The sequence below is a fragment of the Haliotis rufescens genome, unplaced genomic scaffold (genome assembly GCF_023055435.1).
Source record: "Haliotis rufescens isolate VD_foot unplaced genomic scaffold, xgHalRufe1.0.p SCAF_5, whole genome shotgun sequence".
NCBI lineage: Eukaryota > Metazoa > Mollusca > Gastropoda > Lepetellida > Haliotidae > Haliotis > Haliotis rufescens.
Genome location: NW_025964223.1, coordinates 7,081,208 through 7,099,463, shown reverse-complemented (window position 1 = coordinate 7,099,463; position 18,256 = coordinate 7,081,208). Strand labels below are relative to the sequence as shown.

The 18,256-nt window shown below is 41.0% G+C and overlaps 1 protein-coding gene across 7 annotated transcripts in view; it reads right to left on the bottom strand.

The window, feature by feature from the left end:
• LOC124116561 (palmitoyltransferase ZDHHC18-B-like) overlaps positions 1-18,256 on the bottom strand; it is a 99,969-nt gene that overhangs the window by 25,864 nt on the left and 55,849 nt on the right. For 6 of the 7 annotated variants that reach the window (XM_046477943.2, XM_046477944.2, XM_046477948.2 and 3 more), the window contains one exon: positions 4,193-4,241. In XM_046477943.2, coding sequence (XP_046333899.1) covers positions 4,193-4,241 — 49 coding nt within the window. Of the gene's footprint in view, positions 1-1,160; positions 1,264-4,192; positions 4,242-18,256 lie in introns of all 7 variants that reach the window. The other variant, XM_046477942.2, reaches the window with a different exon arrangement.

The following is an 18,256-nucleotide window of genomic DNA, read 5'->3' as shown; positions in this document are numbered from 1 at the left end:
ACAAATCTACTTCAAATGCTGGTTCTACCAAAATGCTTAACAGATGTGTAAGCAACACATATCAGAAACATACATATGAAAATATTGTAGAATTAGTATCATGTGTTATCTAAAACCCTTATCTATTTTATTTTTTTTATAGTTTTAGGTTAACTCTTCTTGTATTTAATATACATCAAGTGAAATACCTTTATCTGGAACACCAGGTTTAATTTTGAAAAGGAAAAAATATCTACTTGGATGAAAGTACTTGGTCCTTCTATACAAACATAAACAGAGACTCCTAACTGAAACACATCTGTGACATCATTCTATTGTTTAAGTGCTCCATTATGTTTCAGGAATGGACAGTTGATAGTTTTATCTGCCACTGTTGCATGTGCTCTGTTGTGATCTATACAAAGCATTGGACACTGTTCTTTAGAATGTTTAGGCAAAGTGTAGGGGTAGGGATGTGTTTAAGCAGGGTAATATCCGTTTAACTCTCCATTCCTGAAACATAATGGGCCTCGGCTCCATTATCTTTAAGGAAATGAGTGAGTTATGTTTAACGCCGCTTTTAACAGTATTCCAGTTATATCGCGGCATGTCAGCTTAATGTGGGAGGAAAGCCCAAAGTGATGTAGGTCTGACGTTTACCACTCTGGTGAAACCCAAGAGCACGGGTATGGTGCTGACAAACCTAGAAACATTATCAGGGCGAACTGGGATTCGAACCCACAATCATAGGTTTTTGGCATGCCCAAGGGACGCAACTCTGCACAGCTATTTTGGGCGCCTTAGACAAATGGGCTACCCGTGCCCCCTTAAGAAATTGAGAAGACCCCTTCTACATAATCTTTGACGCACGTACTCCCTGTTAATTTACTTACAAACATTTCCATTTCCACTATTCCATTTTAGCACACTCATGAACCATTTACTTTCACAAGCTTTTCTTTTTCAGTTTTATTCCAATCCTTATTTTACTATTTACATAATTTACTCATCTTAAACATCACATCAATTCTTCAAACTAGGACACAAATAATAAACAAGTGCATGCCTGACAGAAATAGACTTTGGCCAACTAAATTAAACACATCCAATGCAGAAACTGGCAGGACACACAGGTGCAGGGGGGGGTCAATCAAGCGTGACGACACCTAGGACAGACTTACATCCTCGTTCGTGGTTTGCTCTGAAGTGGTCAGATATGTGTGAAATCCAGCAAGACCAATAATTGACCACACTGAGAAGAAACATATAATAGCCTCCACAATGGTACACAGCGGTCAAGGAATCATAGTGTTACAGTGGAAATCAATAACATACAATCTTTTACTCTCATATGTACGATCTCTCTCTGCATGAAGACCTGACAAACCCGCCAGAGATTACATAAAGGACGCACTAGCACTGGTTCTTCAGGTAAGAGTTTTCAAAAACAATTGGGAGAGGGCGAGGAAGTAGGGAAGAAGGGAGGGAGGGAGGAAGGGAGGGAGGGGGGAGGTTTGTTTTTTTTATGTCCATACAAACAGCCAATTTAAGTTGTTGTTTTTTATATACATCAGAAGCCTTGATGCTGATTGGCTGAATAGAAAGTGGAGGGTTTGTATGATCTTCATGTAAAAAGACGGGGGATAAAATACCCTACATTTTTAACTAATAACCTTAGTTTTATGACAAGGACCCCCTTGTCTTTTCATGCTTAACACTGTCAGAGAAATATCAGATTCTAGTAAAACGTCTGATTTTAATTAGATTGAAAGAAAATGAAAGAACATTGGAAACATCTCACAAGTAACACGACTTGAAAATATCAAAGTATCTGTAAACTTGTAAAGTAACTTATATCAAAATGATGTCTTTTTAGAACACAAGTGATTTGTGACTACCTTCTTTATGATAGTAACCATGAATGCATATCAGACCATGGTCACACAAGTCTACTTAAACAGTGACCGTTTGGACACTGAAACCAATAAGAGCAGACAAGGTCAATAATACCCTTCCACTCTGACACGTTACTTGAGTATGTGCATCTTATATAGCTGTGTAATAAAGGAAGAGGTTAGACAAGACTATTTAGGAGCCAGAATAAAGACAATACCCTTAATCTTGATTTATTCTTATTATTACTGTATACACAGTTATATGCGACCTGAGCACTTAGAAAATTGACAGACAGAAAATTGACAGTCAGTGAGTGAGTAAGTGAGTATGGTTTTACGCCGCTTTTAGCAATATTCCAGCAAATATCACGGCGGGGGACACCAGAAATGAGCTTCACACATTGTACCCATGTCGGGAATCCAACTCCGTTCTTCTGCGTGACGAGCGAACGCTTTAACCACTAGGCTACTCGACCGCCCCAGAAAATTGACATATATTGAAACCATACACAAGAAGATAAATTTGTATTCCAAGATTGAGCGGTAGTTGACAAACGTTGTTGAAACAAATGAAACTAAAACAGTTTTGATAATAGTCACTGGGCAATAACATACTGATTTATCAGTTTCTGGGAGGGAGGGAATATAGTGTGTGAGTGGCTACGGTTTTATGCCACTTTCTGCAATATTTCAGCAATTTCACAGCAGGGAATCAAGAAATGGGCTTCACATATTGTACCCATGTGGGGAATCAAACCTTGTGCCATGACGAGTGAACACCTGAACAACTAGGCTACCCTACCACTGAGTCACCAGAGTTGCATGCTGTCACAATATCCCAACGATACCACAGTAGAGGATACCAGAATGGACATTCATTCCATGCGTGGAATCAAACCCAGGTCTTTGGCATGACAAGCAAACACCTTAACCACTAGGCTACCCCACAACACTGATGTCCATTGAAGCATTTATTAATATCCTTAACATGTTTGTTAATTGATGGAAATTGTTTACCTCAATGTCATTTTGAACAGAATTAAATCCAAATTTGGAACGTCCAGAAATATAATCCCTTTCAAAGCGATACTAGCCACATTTAGTTAACATGTCTCAACTCCTGATCAATCTCTGAGGGATGCTGATACAGAATATTTCATTATCCTGCACTATTCATATAGATTCTTTCTGGAATCCAGCCAAAACAGTGATGCGGAAGAGATACACAATTTTTACCATTATTGATTTTATGCTATTTAACTACACACTATCCTTCAAAATGCACAAACAAATTTAGAATGCTTGGTGTAAAAGTTATTCAGAGAGTGAAAGATCCAGCTTCTTAACTGAATTTGCAGACCATTAAAGTCCACATTTAAAAATGTATTTTCCAACAGTTATAAACTTTCCTATGATTAGTTTTTTGAACAGTCTGACCAAAAAACCCAATTAATTTTAACAAAATTTTGATAGAAGAGTTGAGCATCAATTTGCAATAAATCCTCTATGAGCTTTGATGTAATTCAAAAATTGTGTACTTTCATATACTGTCAAATCAAACATTAAAGGATGTTATTTTGACATTCTGATCAGCTTTCATTTCTTCTTACCCTATCCCAATAAAGCTCTAATTCATTGCTAACTGTGGATATGATGATATTGTTCAATGCCCGTACTATCATATCTACATTGTCACTATTCAACATGGTAAAGATTAGTTAACGTCTTTGATGGAATGATGATTTTTTCCAATCCTCTATCATGTAAAAATATATAGCAAAGAATTAATGAACTCAAGCACAGGGTAAATAGTGAGTGAGTGAGTTTGTTTTAACACCGCTTTGAACAATATTCCAGTTATATCACAGTTGTTGACTTAACTAGGAGGAAAGTCTTAAGTGATGCAGGTCTCAGACGATTACCACTCGTGTGAAACACACGAGTTTAGGTAGGGTGCTGACAAACCTAGAAACATAATGAGGGCGAACCAGGATTCGAATCCTCAACAATAGGTTTCTGGCATGCCAAAGTGACGCAACTCTGCACAGTGAATTGTGGCGCCTTAGAGGACGCAGCAACTGAGCCCCTGTGCAACATACACGGATGAATGTATCGACAGTAACTGTTAGTTCTAACACTGCCCTGTATAATATTTGCATTATGCAGAGTTCTAACACTGCCCTGAATAATATTTGCATTATGCAGAGTTCTAACACTGCCCTGAATAATATTTGCATTATGCAGAGTTCTAACACTGCCCAGTACAACGTTCCACATGACAATTTCCAATGGTCAGCAGCCATATTGTGAAAGGATATCTTGCTGGTGATTCTTTCATCGCATTGAGGAAGTTATCGTGCTGGGCTCCTGCAATGATAAGCAAACAAAACATAAACACACAGTTTGAAAATAAACAGTTTTCTAAGTCATGGTGGTCTCATCATACAGTTTGGAGCAGGCAAACCATTTATCATCAGTTTGGGATTCAACCATGCAATGAATGAGTCCGAAACAACACTAATGCAACCAGGTAACAGCTGAGAGTTGTTTTTTCTCCCGCACTGCATATGGTTAATGACGCATTAAGTTATATTCCAGCAATATCACAGTAGGGACATCAGTAATGAGACTCACCACATTGTACCCATGGGGAATCGAAACGTTATCTTTGACATGACAAGCAAACACATTAACCACTGGGCAACCCCACTACACCCTGATCCAAGTGAAAGTACTAGCTTTGATCAACACTTTCTCAGTTAAATAGAACCAGGTAAGTCTCGGCTGGTGGAAATATTCAAATCAAAGGCTCACTCACAACATTCTGTTGGAGTTCTCGACTGCACCAAGTGTCATGAAACGACTACAGGCAGAATCCAGCACCGCTAAGCTCTATCATTGACATCCCGATACCTTGACTGCTATTTATTTATTAATAAAACAATGTTTTCTACAGATTGAAAAAAAACCCTATTCTGATGTATCATACACATGAGTAGGCAAAAATCGATGTATCAAACATATACTTAATTACTTTTATCTGGAAGTTGGGTCTAGTAATTAGAAAGCCATGTGGAGCTGACTCTACAGCATATCGTGAGTCGCATTATACATCCTGCAGCAGTAAATACGTTTTGTTACTTCACTTTTCATTATTCTTCAAATGAAGTATCATCTTCCACATAGCTAATGATGAATATCCCCATGCCAGTCACTATTATTCTTTGCCACAGCACATTTTCACTCTTGAGTATGGAAGGTTCAAGGGGCTGAGGATGTACTGTACGTACTTTAGTTGAGTAGGAATATGCAGTGAAACAAAAATGCTGCGTAATTAACACCGCACTCAGCAATATTCTGGCTGTATCACTGCTGCTTGTAAATTAGCAAACAAGTGAGTGAAAGCATGAGCACCCATCCATGCTACTGGGGCATGCATGATGACACAGCACAGAGCCTGGCCTCTTGCTTCCTATTTCAGTCAGCTTTTACAGCAAACTTGAGGTTCTTGTGGCATCTCGTGACCTAGAGTCTCTACAGAAGGTAGTCAATAGACAACGTATTCCCCCTGTGCCCTCTGATGATACACAGGCATGGTTAGAAATTAACATTTGCCAACTAGCCTGAGGCTTGCACAAATTTCTGGAGGCTAGTACAAATTCCTGGGGGCAAGTACAAATTTCTGGGGGCTAGTACAAATTTCTGGGGGCTAGTACAAATTCCTGGGGGCAAGTACAAATTTCTGGGGGCTAGTACAAATTCCTGGGGGCTTGCACAAATTTCTGGGGGCTAGTACAAATTCCTGTGCGAAGTACAAATTCCTCGGGCTAGAACAAATTCCTCGGGCTAGTACAAATTCCTCGGGGCTAGTACAAATTCCTCGGGGCTAGTACAAATTCCTCGGGGCTAAAGTACTTATGGAAATGGAAAAAAACCGTTTTGCTGGATTTAATAATCGACACAAAGCATTATGTAGATGTAAATACGAAATAACAAAACAACTGGAAAAGTACTAGTCTGGATTTGCTAGTTTTATCTGAGTGCTCAATACAAAATGTACTTTACAGGAGGTAATTTGTAGGCACTTTCAACATTCAAAAGTAAAACTAAGTCCAAATTGACATGGCAGAAACAGGCTATAGGCATTATGCAAATTAGCCTGGAAAAAAGTTATGAAAACAACAATAAAAATAACTGCTATGTTTATGTACATAATAATAATGACATGTAAGTTGTTGTTCGAGAAGGGAATATGTTACTTTTACGTTCTGATATTTTGATGATGATTCACTATCCCACAATGTCACTCACAAATCACTAACCACTGACAAATCATATGCATGTGGGGTTCAAGCACCTGTTTTCACCTGTCGTCAAGGTGTCATAGGTCATGGACATTCACCTTGATCTACTAACACCTGGTTATGCTCAGTTTCACAATAGTCTGTTTTGTTCATATTTTTACACACTTTTACGAGTAAAAAGACATAAAAACCTTTGATACTTTGTATTTGTGCCAAGGCCCAATTAGTACTGATTGAGTTGTTTGAATATTTATATATTTTGTATATTAACTGCATTTATTTAAAATCTGAGATCGAAAAAACAGGTTTTTATCATTTCCGTGAGTACTTTAGTACAAATTTCCCAATTCTTTTATCATCATCACAAGGGCAATTTATCTTCACCCGGGCCAGTAAAACTTTGAGTTCAGTTCTAACCCTGACAGGGGAAGATATAAAGTTGTCAGCAGTGTACACCACTGTCCCACTTGTGCCCTTTGATGACACTGAGTGAGCAAGCAGGCGAGTGAGTGAGTTTGGTTTAATGTAGGGCTGGGACAAGTCCAAATTTACTACCCGGGTACTCGACACCCTATTACTCGACCTTACCTAGGTACCCAGTGTAGATCTCAAGCATTGGGTACAACATTTTTGAATGGAAATTGTTTTTCTGCAGCTCTGGCCCTCACCATTTTCATCCATGGAAACAACGATCAGATCATGCATACACTGAATTTCAGTGAAGCTTTATCTTTACTCAATCATATAAAAGTCAGTGGGAATACGTGAAGAGTCAGAAAGAAATGCGAACATTAGCAACTTGTAGAGTTTTATTACTATTGTCATTAAACAATATAAAACATGACCAACCATGGGTCCGGGTGTCCTGTGGGTACCCGGGTCCTACTAAGGAACCACCTGGACCGAGTACCTGAGTTATCTGTCCCAGCTCTCGTTAAATGGTGTATTGACAAGTATGTGAGTTCAGGAAAGCCTGAAGTGTTACAAGCCTTCACACTATTTGGTGATGACAGGTTTCAGGGCTGCCTAATTGCGCTGCCTTACCACGGTGTCACCCATGGCTCTGTGATACCCAGTGAAAACAGTGAATCCTACACCGACCGTTACTGTGTGAGTGATTCTTCTTCCTTCTTTCCAAAACCCATAGATATGACATCTCTAAGTAGCTGTTTAGAAGCTGTAGTATCAATGAAGACAGAGTTGACTAATGGATTTGCAACACCATTATTATTTCAATGTCGATATATCACATACTCGTAAGTCCACTGTCTCTGCTGACGTGACACCCTAAACCGCATTAGTCATATCAAGGTATTAATCTGGGTCGACAGGACCAGCTTACAAGATTCCAATCGTTTGGTTGAATTTGACTTCTTAATGGCAGAATACTTGATACTTGATAACCAGTTTTAGAAACTGAGGGGGCCTTGTGCAGTAATTAATTTGATGGAACCCTAAAATCTCTTAATTACATTCTGGTTGTGACAAGGAACCATTGTCTTTCTATATAATTTTGAACAATGATAACCATTATCAATTATTGTTTGGATTCATATTTGAAGAACACCTCCAGCTGGTAGAATAATTAAATAGAACTGGACAGCTTACTGAACATATTTGAGGTTATGAGTCTGTGACAAATGTCACAGTGAGTGAGTGAGTGAGGTTTTACGCCGCTTCCAGAAATATTCCACCAATATCATGGCGGGGAACACCAGAAATGGGCTTCACACACTGTACCCATGTCGGGAATCGAACCCGGGTCTTTGGCGTGCCGAGTGAACCCTTTAACCACTAGGTTACTCGACAGCCCTATACGGTCACAGAGACAGGAAGATGGCAGCTTTCTATCCAACTAATTTTGACCTGTTACTCCTCCTGGAGTCAAGGGCCTCTGAGTCATACAAGTAGTCCTATGATAAAACATCTAAGAAGCAGATAGGAAGACACATCAAATGTCCATTAACTTCAAGCTTAGGACTGTATCAGCACTAATACAAGAACTTGTAACAGACGCTCAAACCACATACCACCATGTCAACTCAATATTTCCTCAAACAACTATTTCTTTGACAAAAAACGTTTCAATTGGCTACGGGAAGAGCCTGCACTTGAGTCAGTTTGTAAGACATTAGCGAGACGACTGCTTCCCTTCAGTGAGCGACATCTCAATTTGTCTACCCATTGCATGCAATCAATGGTATTTGGAATGCAAGACAGGTCACAATGCCGGTTCACTATCACACTGGCAGTCACTAAACAGGTTAAATAGCTTCCCCAGGCTTCATTATAATAGTTACAATTGAATTTCTGCTTGTTCGGCAACTGGAGAAGGACAGCAGTTTGTAGATGACGCATCCTGTGAGGGAGGCATATTGTGATGTCAGGCTACACAGTGAATGACGCACATCGTGGTTCCTCCATCCCCCGCAGCATCGTCAACAGACTCGAGGACCTATCCATCTGGAATCACTAGATCAATACCAATGGCCCATCCTCATACCATGCTATCAGCCATTCAGTGTTCCACAGGAAGATGGTGCATGGATAGAGTGGCTGTGTGACCAGAGAGTCTGGGACAGGAAATGGCATACAGTTGGGCAGAGGTGTGCATGTTTGGGAGCACTAGAACAACATCTATATTGTGTTAGCTGTACAGAGGGAGCACTCCGCTGGATGTTGCTGCCATCAATCAGGTTACCACCTCCACAATCAATACTGGACCGTAAGAGTAAACCAGAGCTTTAGCTCGGGCAGAAAACAACTGAAGCTCAGGAGACACCAAACATAGGCTCAAGAAAGTTATCATACCAGCAATCAACCACGATCCTAGGTGTAACATATGAAACATTTATTCAGTACTCTACTCCCCTTTCAAATCATAATGTCACATTTCCTTAATCTCATGCTGCTGCTGGTTTCAACAAATAAACAAATCTCCACAAACAATATAAAAAAACAGACCAAACACCATATCCTTATCCTAAAATATAACTCCCAATAAAGCCAGTTTCTCGGATTCATTTTTCTCTTTAAAAAAAATAAATATATAAAGTGTTTTAACCCCTTGCAAGAAAAGACTAGAACAAAAACAGCATATCATATACACCCAATAAAAGAACTTCCGTCCTTAAACTAATTCTATACAAACAAATTGTACCATCTCCCATCCATTAGCCCACAGGAAATATAAGGTCTAACCAAATATTGCCTGAAGAGGAACCCTAGATGTGTCCAGTGAGACGGTTCATATGTCCATCAATTAGTGTAATGGCCCAGACCAAGAGATCAATCCACTAACATACTGTAGCACAGACACCTAGATTTCCTCCACGACCTTCCACTCAACGCCTATCAGACTGATGATTCGGATCATTCCTGTCACAGACATTCCCTGGACAGGCTTCTGCAGGTTCACCACTCGCCCTGTTCACCTCCCGTCTTCCACTGGCCCTCATTTGTACTGAGCAGGGTGTGGGGCCTCTGGCATCACCAGGGACCCCCACTGTACACCTACAGCTGGCGACCCGTGAAGATCCGGGGTAGAATAGGTCTTCAGCATTCCATGCTTGTCGTAAGAGGCGACCCGTGAAGATCCGGGGTAGAATAGGTCTTCAGCATTCCATGCTTGTCGTAAGAGGCAACAACTATGCTTGTCGTAAGAGGCGACCAGGATTGGGTGGTCAGGCTCGCTGACTTGGTTGACGCATGTCATTGCATCCCAATTGCGTGGATCAATGCTCATGATGTCAATCACTGGAGTGTCTGGTCCAGATTCAATTATTTACAGACCACCGTCATATAGCTGGAATATTGCAGAGTGTGGCATTAAACAACAAACAAACAAAACAAAACATACAGCTGGCCTGTATTGGCGGACAGTTGAACAGGGCTTCGTTCTTCATTAATCATATCGGGTCATATCTGGTTGACCAACAATTACTGCAAACAACAAATTTATCCCCGCCACTTAAACAAGCCCCTTTTCTCAAAACCCTGCGTAACCTTAGGGTAACCTCTGCTCCATCTCCTGGACATGTCCTCGGTGGTGGCATCAGTGCCGTGAGTAGTGGTCTTCTCTGTCCAGTAGTTTTCGCGTATTCGGTGAATCGGACCGTATCCATTCATGAATTGAATTCGTTATTCGTGGCCACAAGAATCGAATATTTATGAATATGCAATCATGTGCATTTAAATACCCTGTACCTACAAATATCCATGAGGACAACATATTAATTGCATAGATTTCTTAAAAGACAACACTCTTATAATACTTAATTTGACAGTATTGTGGTCACTGGTCATTGTTGCATTTGAGCAGATACTAGTACCTGGATAAGTGCAGGATATAGAATGTGTAATACATTAATAGTTAACAAACCATGTCAAATAATTTATGTTGTTATTGTTTCACTGATTATAACAATTAATACATCAGTTGCTGACTGGTTACTGTATTCGTAAAACTAATATTCGTATTCATTATCCTCTATTTATGATATGAATCGTATTCGCCTCATACTGTAATTGTTGCAGCCCTACTGTCAACAACCTTGTGTAGCAGAGCAAGCTTTCTGTTGTCAGCAACAACGGTCATGTGATTTATTAATGACATGTGGAATATTTGATGTTCGACTGACTTCAGACTGAACAGAGGTTTGTAATCTCATTTATCACACAACACAAACAGCTGCCCCATCCTTGATGCTGACTACATCACAGCACTGAAACTGTGCCTTCTGATTCACTCTGACTCCCTGTTTGAGTCGACCCGTGGCGATCCGGGGTAGAATAGGTCTTCAGCAACCCATGCTTGACGTAACAGGCGGATATGCTTGTTGTAAGAGGCCACTAATGGGATCGGGTGGTCAGGCTCACTGACTTGGTTGATGCATGTCATCGTATCTTAATTGCGTGGATCGATGCTCATATCAATCACTGGATTGTCTGGTCCAGACTTGATTACTTACAGACAGCCATCATATAGCTGGAATATCGCTGAGTGTGGCGTTAAACAACAAACAAACAAAACCCTGTTCCGAGTCCATAGTTCAGTCTCATCACAGAGGCCTGCAGTCAACAGTTCTGGAGCAGGTAAACCAGTGCCTGATACTGTGAGCATCTATTGATGGCTGGACAGAGATTGTATATTGATGTCTTGGTACAGGGCGTACAATTCAAGGACTGTTCAAGCCCATATGAACCTTGGGTGAGTATCTATTGATGACTGGGTAGAGTCAGGTGTTAAGGTCAGAACAATTCAAGGGACGGGCTTTCATCCATTTAATCGAATGTGTGGGAAGTGACTCTTTTCTGAACATATTGGTTTTTAAACTGACTAAATAAGTGATGATTACACAGGTAACAGACAATTAGCATATAACTGCAATGAAAGGCCCAAAATATTAATTTTGCAGCACACAACACAGCGTTCATGACGCAGTCAGCAACAGTCATCCATGAAGTGGTTTGTAAAAATAATTGTGTCTATGGCAAACAAACCGGTAACTAAAGCATGTATAGTGATCCACAGGGTAGCTAACTAACTACCAATCCTCATTAGTCAACTCTCTTATCAAGCATGGGATATCCTCATTCAGTGACTCTCACGTCAAGCACGGTGTACTGGGAACAAATATTCTGCTACAGAATCCAGAATGTTGAGAATGCTTGGTCATCCCTAACAATACTACCCTGACTCACCTACACTGTCTTGCTAGCTAGTTCTACTCTACATTTCCTGGCGGAATTTGTAACAATTATATTCTATTATATCTCTTCCTACAATAATTCTACTTCCTGTACCCAAATTAGAAGATAACATTTTGTGTGATGAATGTCTAAAAATATTCTACTGTACTGCAACCCAACCTTCCAGAAAAAGGCTACATCGCTAGGTTTGGAGGAAATTTGTGTATGTCCATCATATTTTCCACTTTGTTAATAAATCAAAAGTGACACACATTGTTTCTTTTTTGCCAATTACAGTAACAATATAAAATATCATAATTCTGGTACAGTGCATTAAGGTCATCCATACTTGCTATTACTGAGATCATGAATATATCTTTTTCTGTCTCACACACACCACTCTTATCCTCTGAATGGCCACACAAGACATAATTGAGCCCCACTAAATTTCGTGATATTTCCCATCCAACAACATGGCACTTTCATCCGCCAGTACTCCTTCCAAACAAATGAAATGTCAGTGAAAACTTGGTTGTCGTCTGTATTCTACCCATCGGTATTCTGGACGTCTGCTCTGTTGCGTCTGCTCTGTTGCCGTCTGCTCAGACCACTTACCAGGCTGGCTATGACATGCGGGACCTGGTGTGATTCCATAATATTTCTTATTCCTTTTTGATTGTGCTAGCACCCTAAGAAGACATTCACTGTTGGCAGAAACATTGGGCAGAGATAAGGATATTTCGTTCCTGGCTTTCTAATGGCCTCCAGAGTCCGACTGCAGGAGTCTTCAAATTTGCTCAGACTGAACGAGGCCAGTCTGATTCAACACTCATACATTCAATTATAACCTGTACAGCAGGGACCACCCCCACTTGCAGGCTGCAAGCTGCCACAGAGCGACGAAAGTCACTAATCTAAAATCTGGCGGTGTCCAAACGATCCTGAGGCAATGGGGTATTGATGGCCATTGGGACCATTTGTCAACATTGTTTGTCTGTACTGATGTGCAGAGTGCAACTTGAGCAGAGTCAATGACTGAGTGAATGTTGTATATTCCGCAGTCTGCAAAACTCAGTCACATCACAACATCTTCAAGAGATTGAGTCTGGACCAGACAAAGCAGTGGCTGATAGCATGATAAACCATCCATGCTATCAGAGTTCAATGTCACACAATCAACAAAGTCACACATCATGAACAACCATTCAATCTTCATTTTAAGGGAGGTGGAAATCCAACCTAACCCTCAAATCCCCAATCCCAAGATGGTGTTTTTAGAAGATGGCGACTCCAGCAAGCATAAGCCATCCTTAGCTGATTATTATACATTCATGAAAGCAATATTGGTGCTGGAACCAAAATTTATCTGTTTTAAAGTATGAGTGTTGTGTCAGTCATAGAACTCTATATTATCAAGTCAGGACCAAGCAAACCAGTGATTGATGAGCAACAACCCACAAGGTTGGGCAAGAACTACACGCAATCAAACACCAAACGTAACCACCTGACCAAACCCTGTCTTCTCTCACAACAGAGTGCTGGGAACCTGGAAACACACAGGGACATCAGAAACTGCGCACCTAACATGCAGCATCACTGTCAACATGTTACAGAACTCTATCAAAGAAAAGATACATATCTGATTAAAGAAAATGTACTTGGCCCCAGTCCAAAAGGCAAGCCTAGCACAAAGATGATCGTAACTATGTTACTTTAACACAGACAATGGACAGGCATAATACTAAGAACCTTTCCTGATGTGCTTACACTGAGCTCCTGCATGGGACTAACAGGTTATTCTGTCAGCAGATCTATTTCTCCTTACAAGAACTCTGAGATCTGATCTGAAAATAAGCTATTTAATCCACATTCCTTCCTGTACAAGTTCTTTACCAACTAGCTGGGCTTCTTACAGCTGCTCTACATCACCATTAAGTGACAGAGCCAGACCATACACAACCCTGTTTCCATCTGGGTCTGACATACAGGCGCACCAACACGCAACACATCAAACACCAGCAAGGAGCTAGGACACTATACCATGACAGTCAATATCCCCAGAACCCCTCCAACAACAATCTGCATCCAACAACAAAAACACAAAGAGATCACTTGAAAAAAAACACCTAGAAAACAAATCCATCAATTACAGGTAATTGCTTTAGGCAGCATCAAAACCGTGTCAAGTACAGAGATATGATATTGGGACGGGAGACAACAAAGCAGATCAATAATTACGCAGAGCAGTTGTCATACATTGTACAAAGGAAGTATCACCAACCATTATTACACTTAACTGTCCCTGGTATCATCTGCCACAGGGGCCAGCAAAGCGGTTTGATCATTGACTCAACACATATCCTGAAGCTGGACTCGGCCCACATTTGGGCTACTTGAGAGGGGGAATTCATTGTGGGGCTACTTTGAAGGGGGTATTCACTGTTCACTGGTGTAAGTGAAGGTCATTGGTACTAGTTTCCTTGGCTGGGTGAACAGAAGTGAAATCAGGTAGAAGTGATGTCAGGCAGGTGTGCACCCCATGACATGTTAATTACAGCCAGTCATAACAAGTGCAATAACAAGCATTAAATATGCATACATTGTGGGTATTGCTGATAAGCCTGGTGCCAGCATGCTGCATCTGTGACAGCGCTCTCCTCTGCTACTCTTTAGGAAGCAGGTGGGACGCATGCTCCTGGCTGCATGTCTTGTCGTATCCTGTATGAGACCAAAATGCCACACTAATGGGCCAAATACTGCATGTAGACCATTTCCTATTCCTTTGATGTGCAACATCGTGAACAAGATTGGCAATTTTTAATGATGTTAGTATTTCAGATTACCGTATATCGCTGTGTATAAGGCGACCCCACGTATAAGACGACCCCCTAGTACACGCCTTAAAAATCAACCAAAAATCCTATATTCCGTGTATAAGGCGACCTGGAATGAAGCACATCACAAGTGCGCACACAAACCTTATATATGCAATAAAAATATGTTTATCTTGCGTTGCTTTTTCTACGAAGATTGGTCGCGTGTGTAACTCCAGCACATGTTGCCATTTTATGTTTACACGGTACGACACCGAATTGGTGCCCGTAAAAATAAAATTCATTTATGAAGTAATAACATATAAGAGACAATGGTGAGTAATTTAATCGCCATTTAACTATGTTGTAACTAACTAGGCTTATGTTTGCTTCACATTCAGCGTGTTTATTCCACAATCACTTATACACACTGTCTCCAAAAGTTGTTAATACAACTCACTGAACTGTAAAAACAGCAGGAATTGATTTCAGCTTCACCAGTTATCACATGTTAGGTCACATGTGCAATATGCAAATGCTTACCGGTACTTCCTTTCCGGCTCTCTACTCACGGATGTTGATTGTTTTACCGTGTCAGCTGGTTTGACAATCTGCATCGAGGCGAGTGTCATTTCAACTTTATTTGCAGAAATTATTAAACTTTATTCAAGGAAAAGAGATACAAATCATGTTTATGTATAGAAATAGTTATTGGAACCGTTATTTAGGATGAAATGCGAAGTTTTATTGATAAATGCTGGGCTGGCTATCGGACGCCGGTTGACATCGCCAGTGGAAAAAAATGTGAGATCTTCGACTCTGTGTATAAGACGACCCCCACTTCTTAACCCCCTCAATTTAGGTACGAAAAACTCGCCTTATACACAGCGATATATGGTATAACCCTGTGCAATTACATTGTTCTCAGTCCCTCAAAAAGGGATGTATTGTGTAAGGCTTCCAGGCCAGGTTTCTGTGTAAGGCTTCCTATCCAGGCCAGGTTTCTGTGTAAGGCTTCCAGGCCGGGTTTCTGTGTAAGGCTTCCAGGCGGGGTTCCTGTGTAAGGCTTCCAGGCCAGGTTTCTGTGTAAGGCTTCCAGGCCAGGTTTCTGTGTAAGGCTTCCAGGCGGGGTTCCTGTGTAAGGCTTCCAGGCCAGGTTTCTGTGTAAGGCTTCCAGGCCAGGTTTCTGTGTAAGGCTTCCAGGCGGGGGTTCCTGTGTAAGGCTTCCAGGCGGGGTTTCTGTGTAAGGCTTCCAGGCCAGGTTTCTGTGTAAGGCTTCCAGGCCAGGTTTCTGTGTAAGGCTTCCAGGCCAGGTTTCTGTGTAAGGCTTCCAGGCCAGGTTTCTGTGTAAGGCTTCCAGGCGGGGGTTCCTGTGTAAGGCTTCCAGGCCAGGTTTCTGTGTAAGGCTTCCAGGCCAGGTTCCTGTGTAAGGCTTCCAGGCCAGGTTTCTGTGTAAGGCTTCCAGGCCAGGTTTCTGTGTAAGGCTTCCAGGCCAGGTTTCTGTGTAAGGCTTCGATCCATGCCAGGTTTCTGTGTTAGGCTTCGATCCATGCCAGGTTTCTGTGTAAAGCTTCCAGGCCAGGTTTCTGTGTTAGGCTTCGATCCATGCCAGGTTTCTGTGTAAGGCTTCCAGGCCAGGTTCATGTGTAAGGATGTTATATTTCAAGGGAATAATTGTTTCTTCTGAAGCAAAATATCATATTGAGACATAAAACTGAGGTACTGTTTGTTAATCAAACAACAAAATCTTAGATCATAAGAAAATGTTTCAATTTGTAATCATCCAAAAGATCTAAAAGCCATTGACGCCACCATTAATGATTTCCTGTCATATCTTGGCACATATTCTTGATTCTTTTTACAACCGAGCCCCATTCCAAAGGACTTGTTATGCTAGAGCCCTTGCAACTCCTTCAACAGCAACGTATAAAGTTTTACACCGGTCATGGTGCCAGAACCACTTTGTGGCAGCAGGAATTATCAGTAATTCTAGGAGCGGAAATTTTGCTTGTAACTGGAGACTGGCTCAAGCAGTGAAAGGCAGAAAATGTCAATGTCAGAGCTTCAGCCAGGAGACTTTGTTCTGGGTTCTGTTGGTCTTGTGTGTTCACTGCCAGCCATGCAAGCACTGCCAACAAGGGCATGCAAATGTCCAGTAAAGAGAACTGGTTAAAATTAGCTCATCCTATCTATCAAAAGCAATTTCAGTAGTGATCACAGTGAACTTGTTAATGACAAATGGCATTACTTTGATCAAGGTAAACTTGTGCTTGCAGTGGTGAATCAGCTGACACTGGGTTTCAGATCGGTTCATTGTCTTAGAAACTGACTGATTGTCATCCCAAATATCCTGAAGATATTTTTTTCAAATTTGGTAAAGGGAGGTTGTCATTTCAAAAGTAGAATGAAATCAAATCACTAGAGTGAGTGAGTGAGTGAGTGAGTGAGTGAGTGAGTGAGTGAGTGAGTGAGTGAGTGAGTGAGTGAGTGAGTGAGTGAGTGGGAGGGGGAGAGAGGGGTAGGGACAGAACTCAACATAGCTGGTGGTAGTGCCTGAAAACAATTGGCATTTCACACCCCTGAAATAGTGTAAAGTATTTCCCCAAGTTTCCACATCAGAAGCAACTGGGTTTCAACTGTAAAGGTTCTGCAGATCCAGCACCCCAACACCCCAGGAACGTCCTCTACATCAAACTCCTACTGTTCTACAATGTAGGTGGGTAAGGTTTTCTGAGCAATTTTCAGCACCTTATCTTTGTGGGAACACCCAAAATGTTCCACAAAGAGTACACATGAACTTGTGTCTTCAGTGCAAGAACTTACTACTTCTAAATAAGGGGTAAATAAATCTGCAATTGATTTGTCCAAAAAGGTGAGATTTGCGATCTGAAAAATATAACACAATTTGCAAAGGTATAAACTGTGTAGACGCTTCAGACAACAGCCTTCCATAGAAACCTGTATAGATGCTTCAGAACAAGTGACATGCACGTCATCCGCATGTACGTCCTCTGTTACGTGGTCTTACTATACTTCCACATTAGCATCACATGGGCGACATAATGATACTTGAAGAATTAATCATCTTAAAGTTGGATGAAATGAAATTGCCTAGTGGAACCATGTTGAGGATTACTGGTGTCTAATCAAAGCCAAAGTCCTCGTGTTGAGCTGAAGTCATGCAAGGCATGTTCCACAATCCTCACAGATTGTTAGATCATGAAATCAATCTGACCTTAATTACCAACAATGTGAAATAAACATGTTTTGATCATAAAACAGCATTAGCAAGGTCAACAGTTCAGAACATTGTTTCGAAGATGCGAAGACTGGGAGTCAGAGAAACAATTCTTGTCCATCACTTCACTGTCAATTTTTTCTGATCTGAGGGGAGTGAGTGAGTGAGTTTGGTTTTACGCCACTTTAAGCAATATGGCAGCAATATCACGGCAGGGGACACCAGAAATGGGCTTCACACATTGTACCAATGTCGGGAATTGAACCTGGGTCTTCGGCGTGACGAGCGAACGCTTTAGAAACTAACAGTTTTAGTCCACTAGTCCTCATAATGATA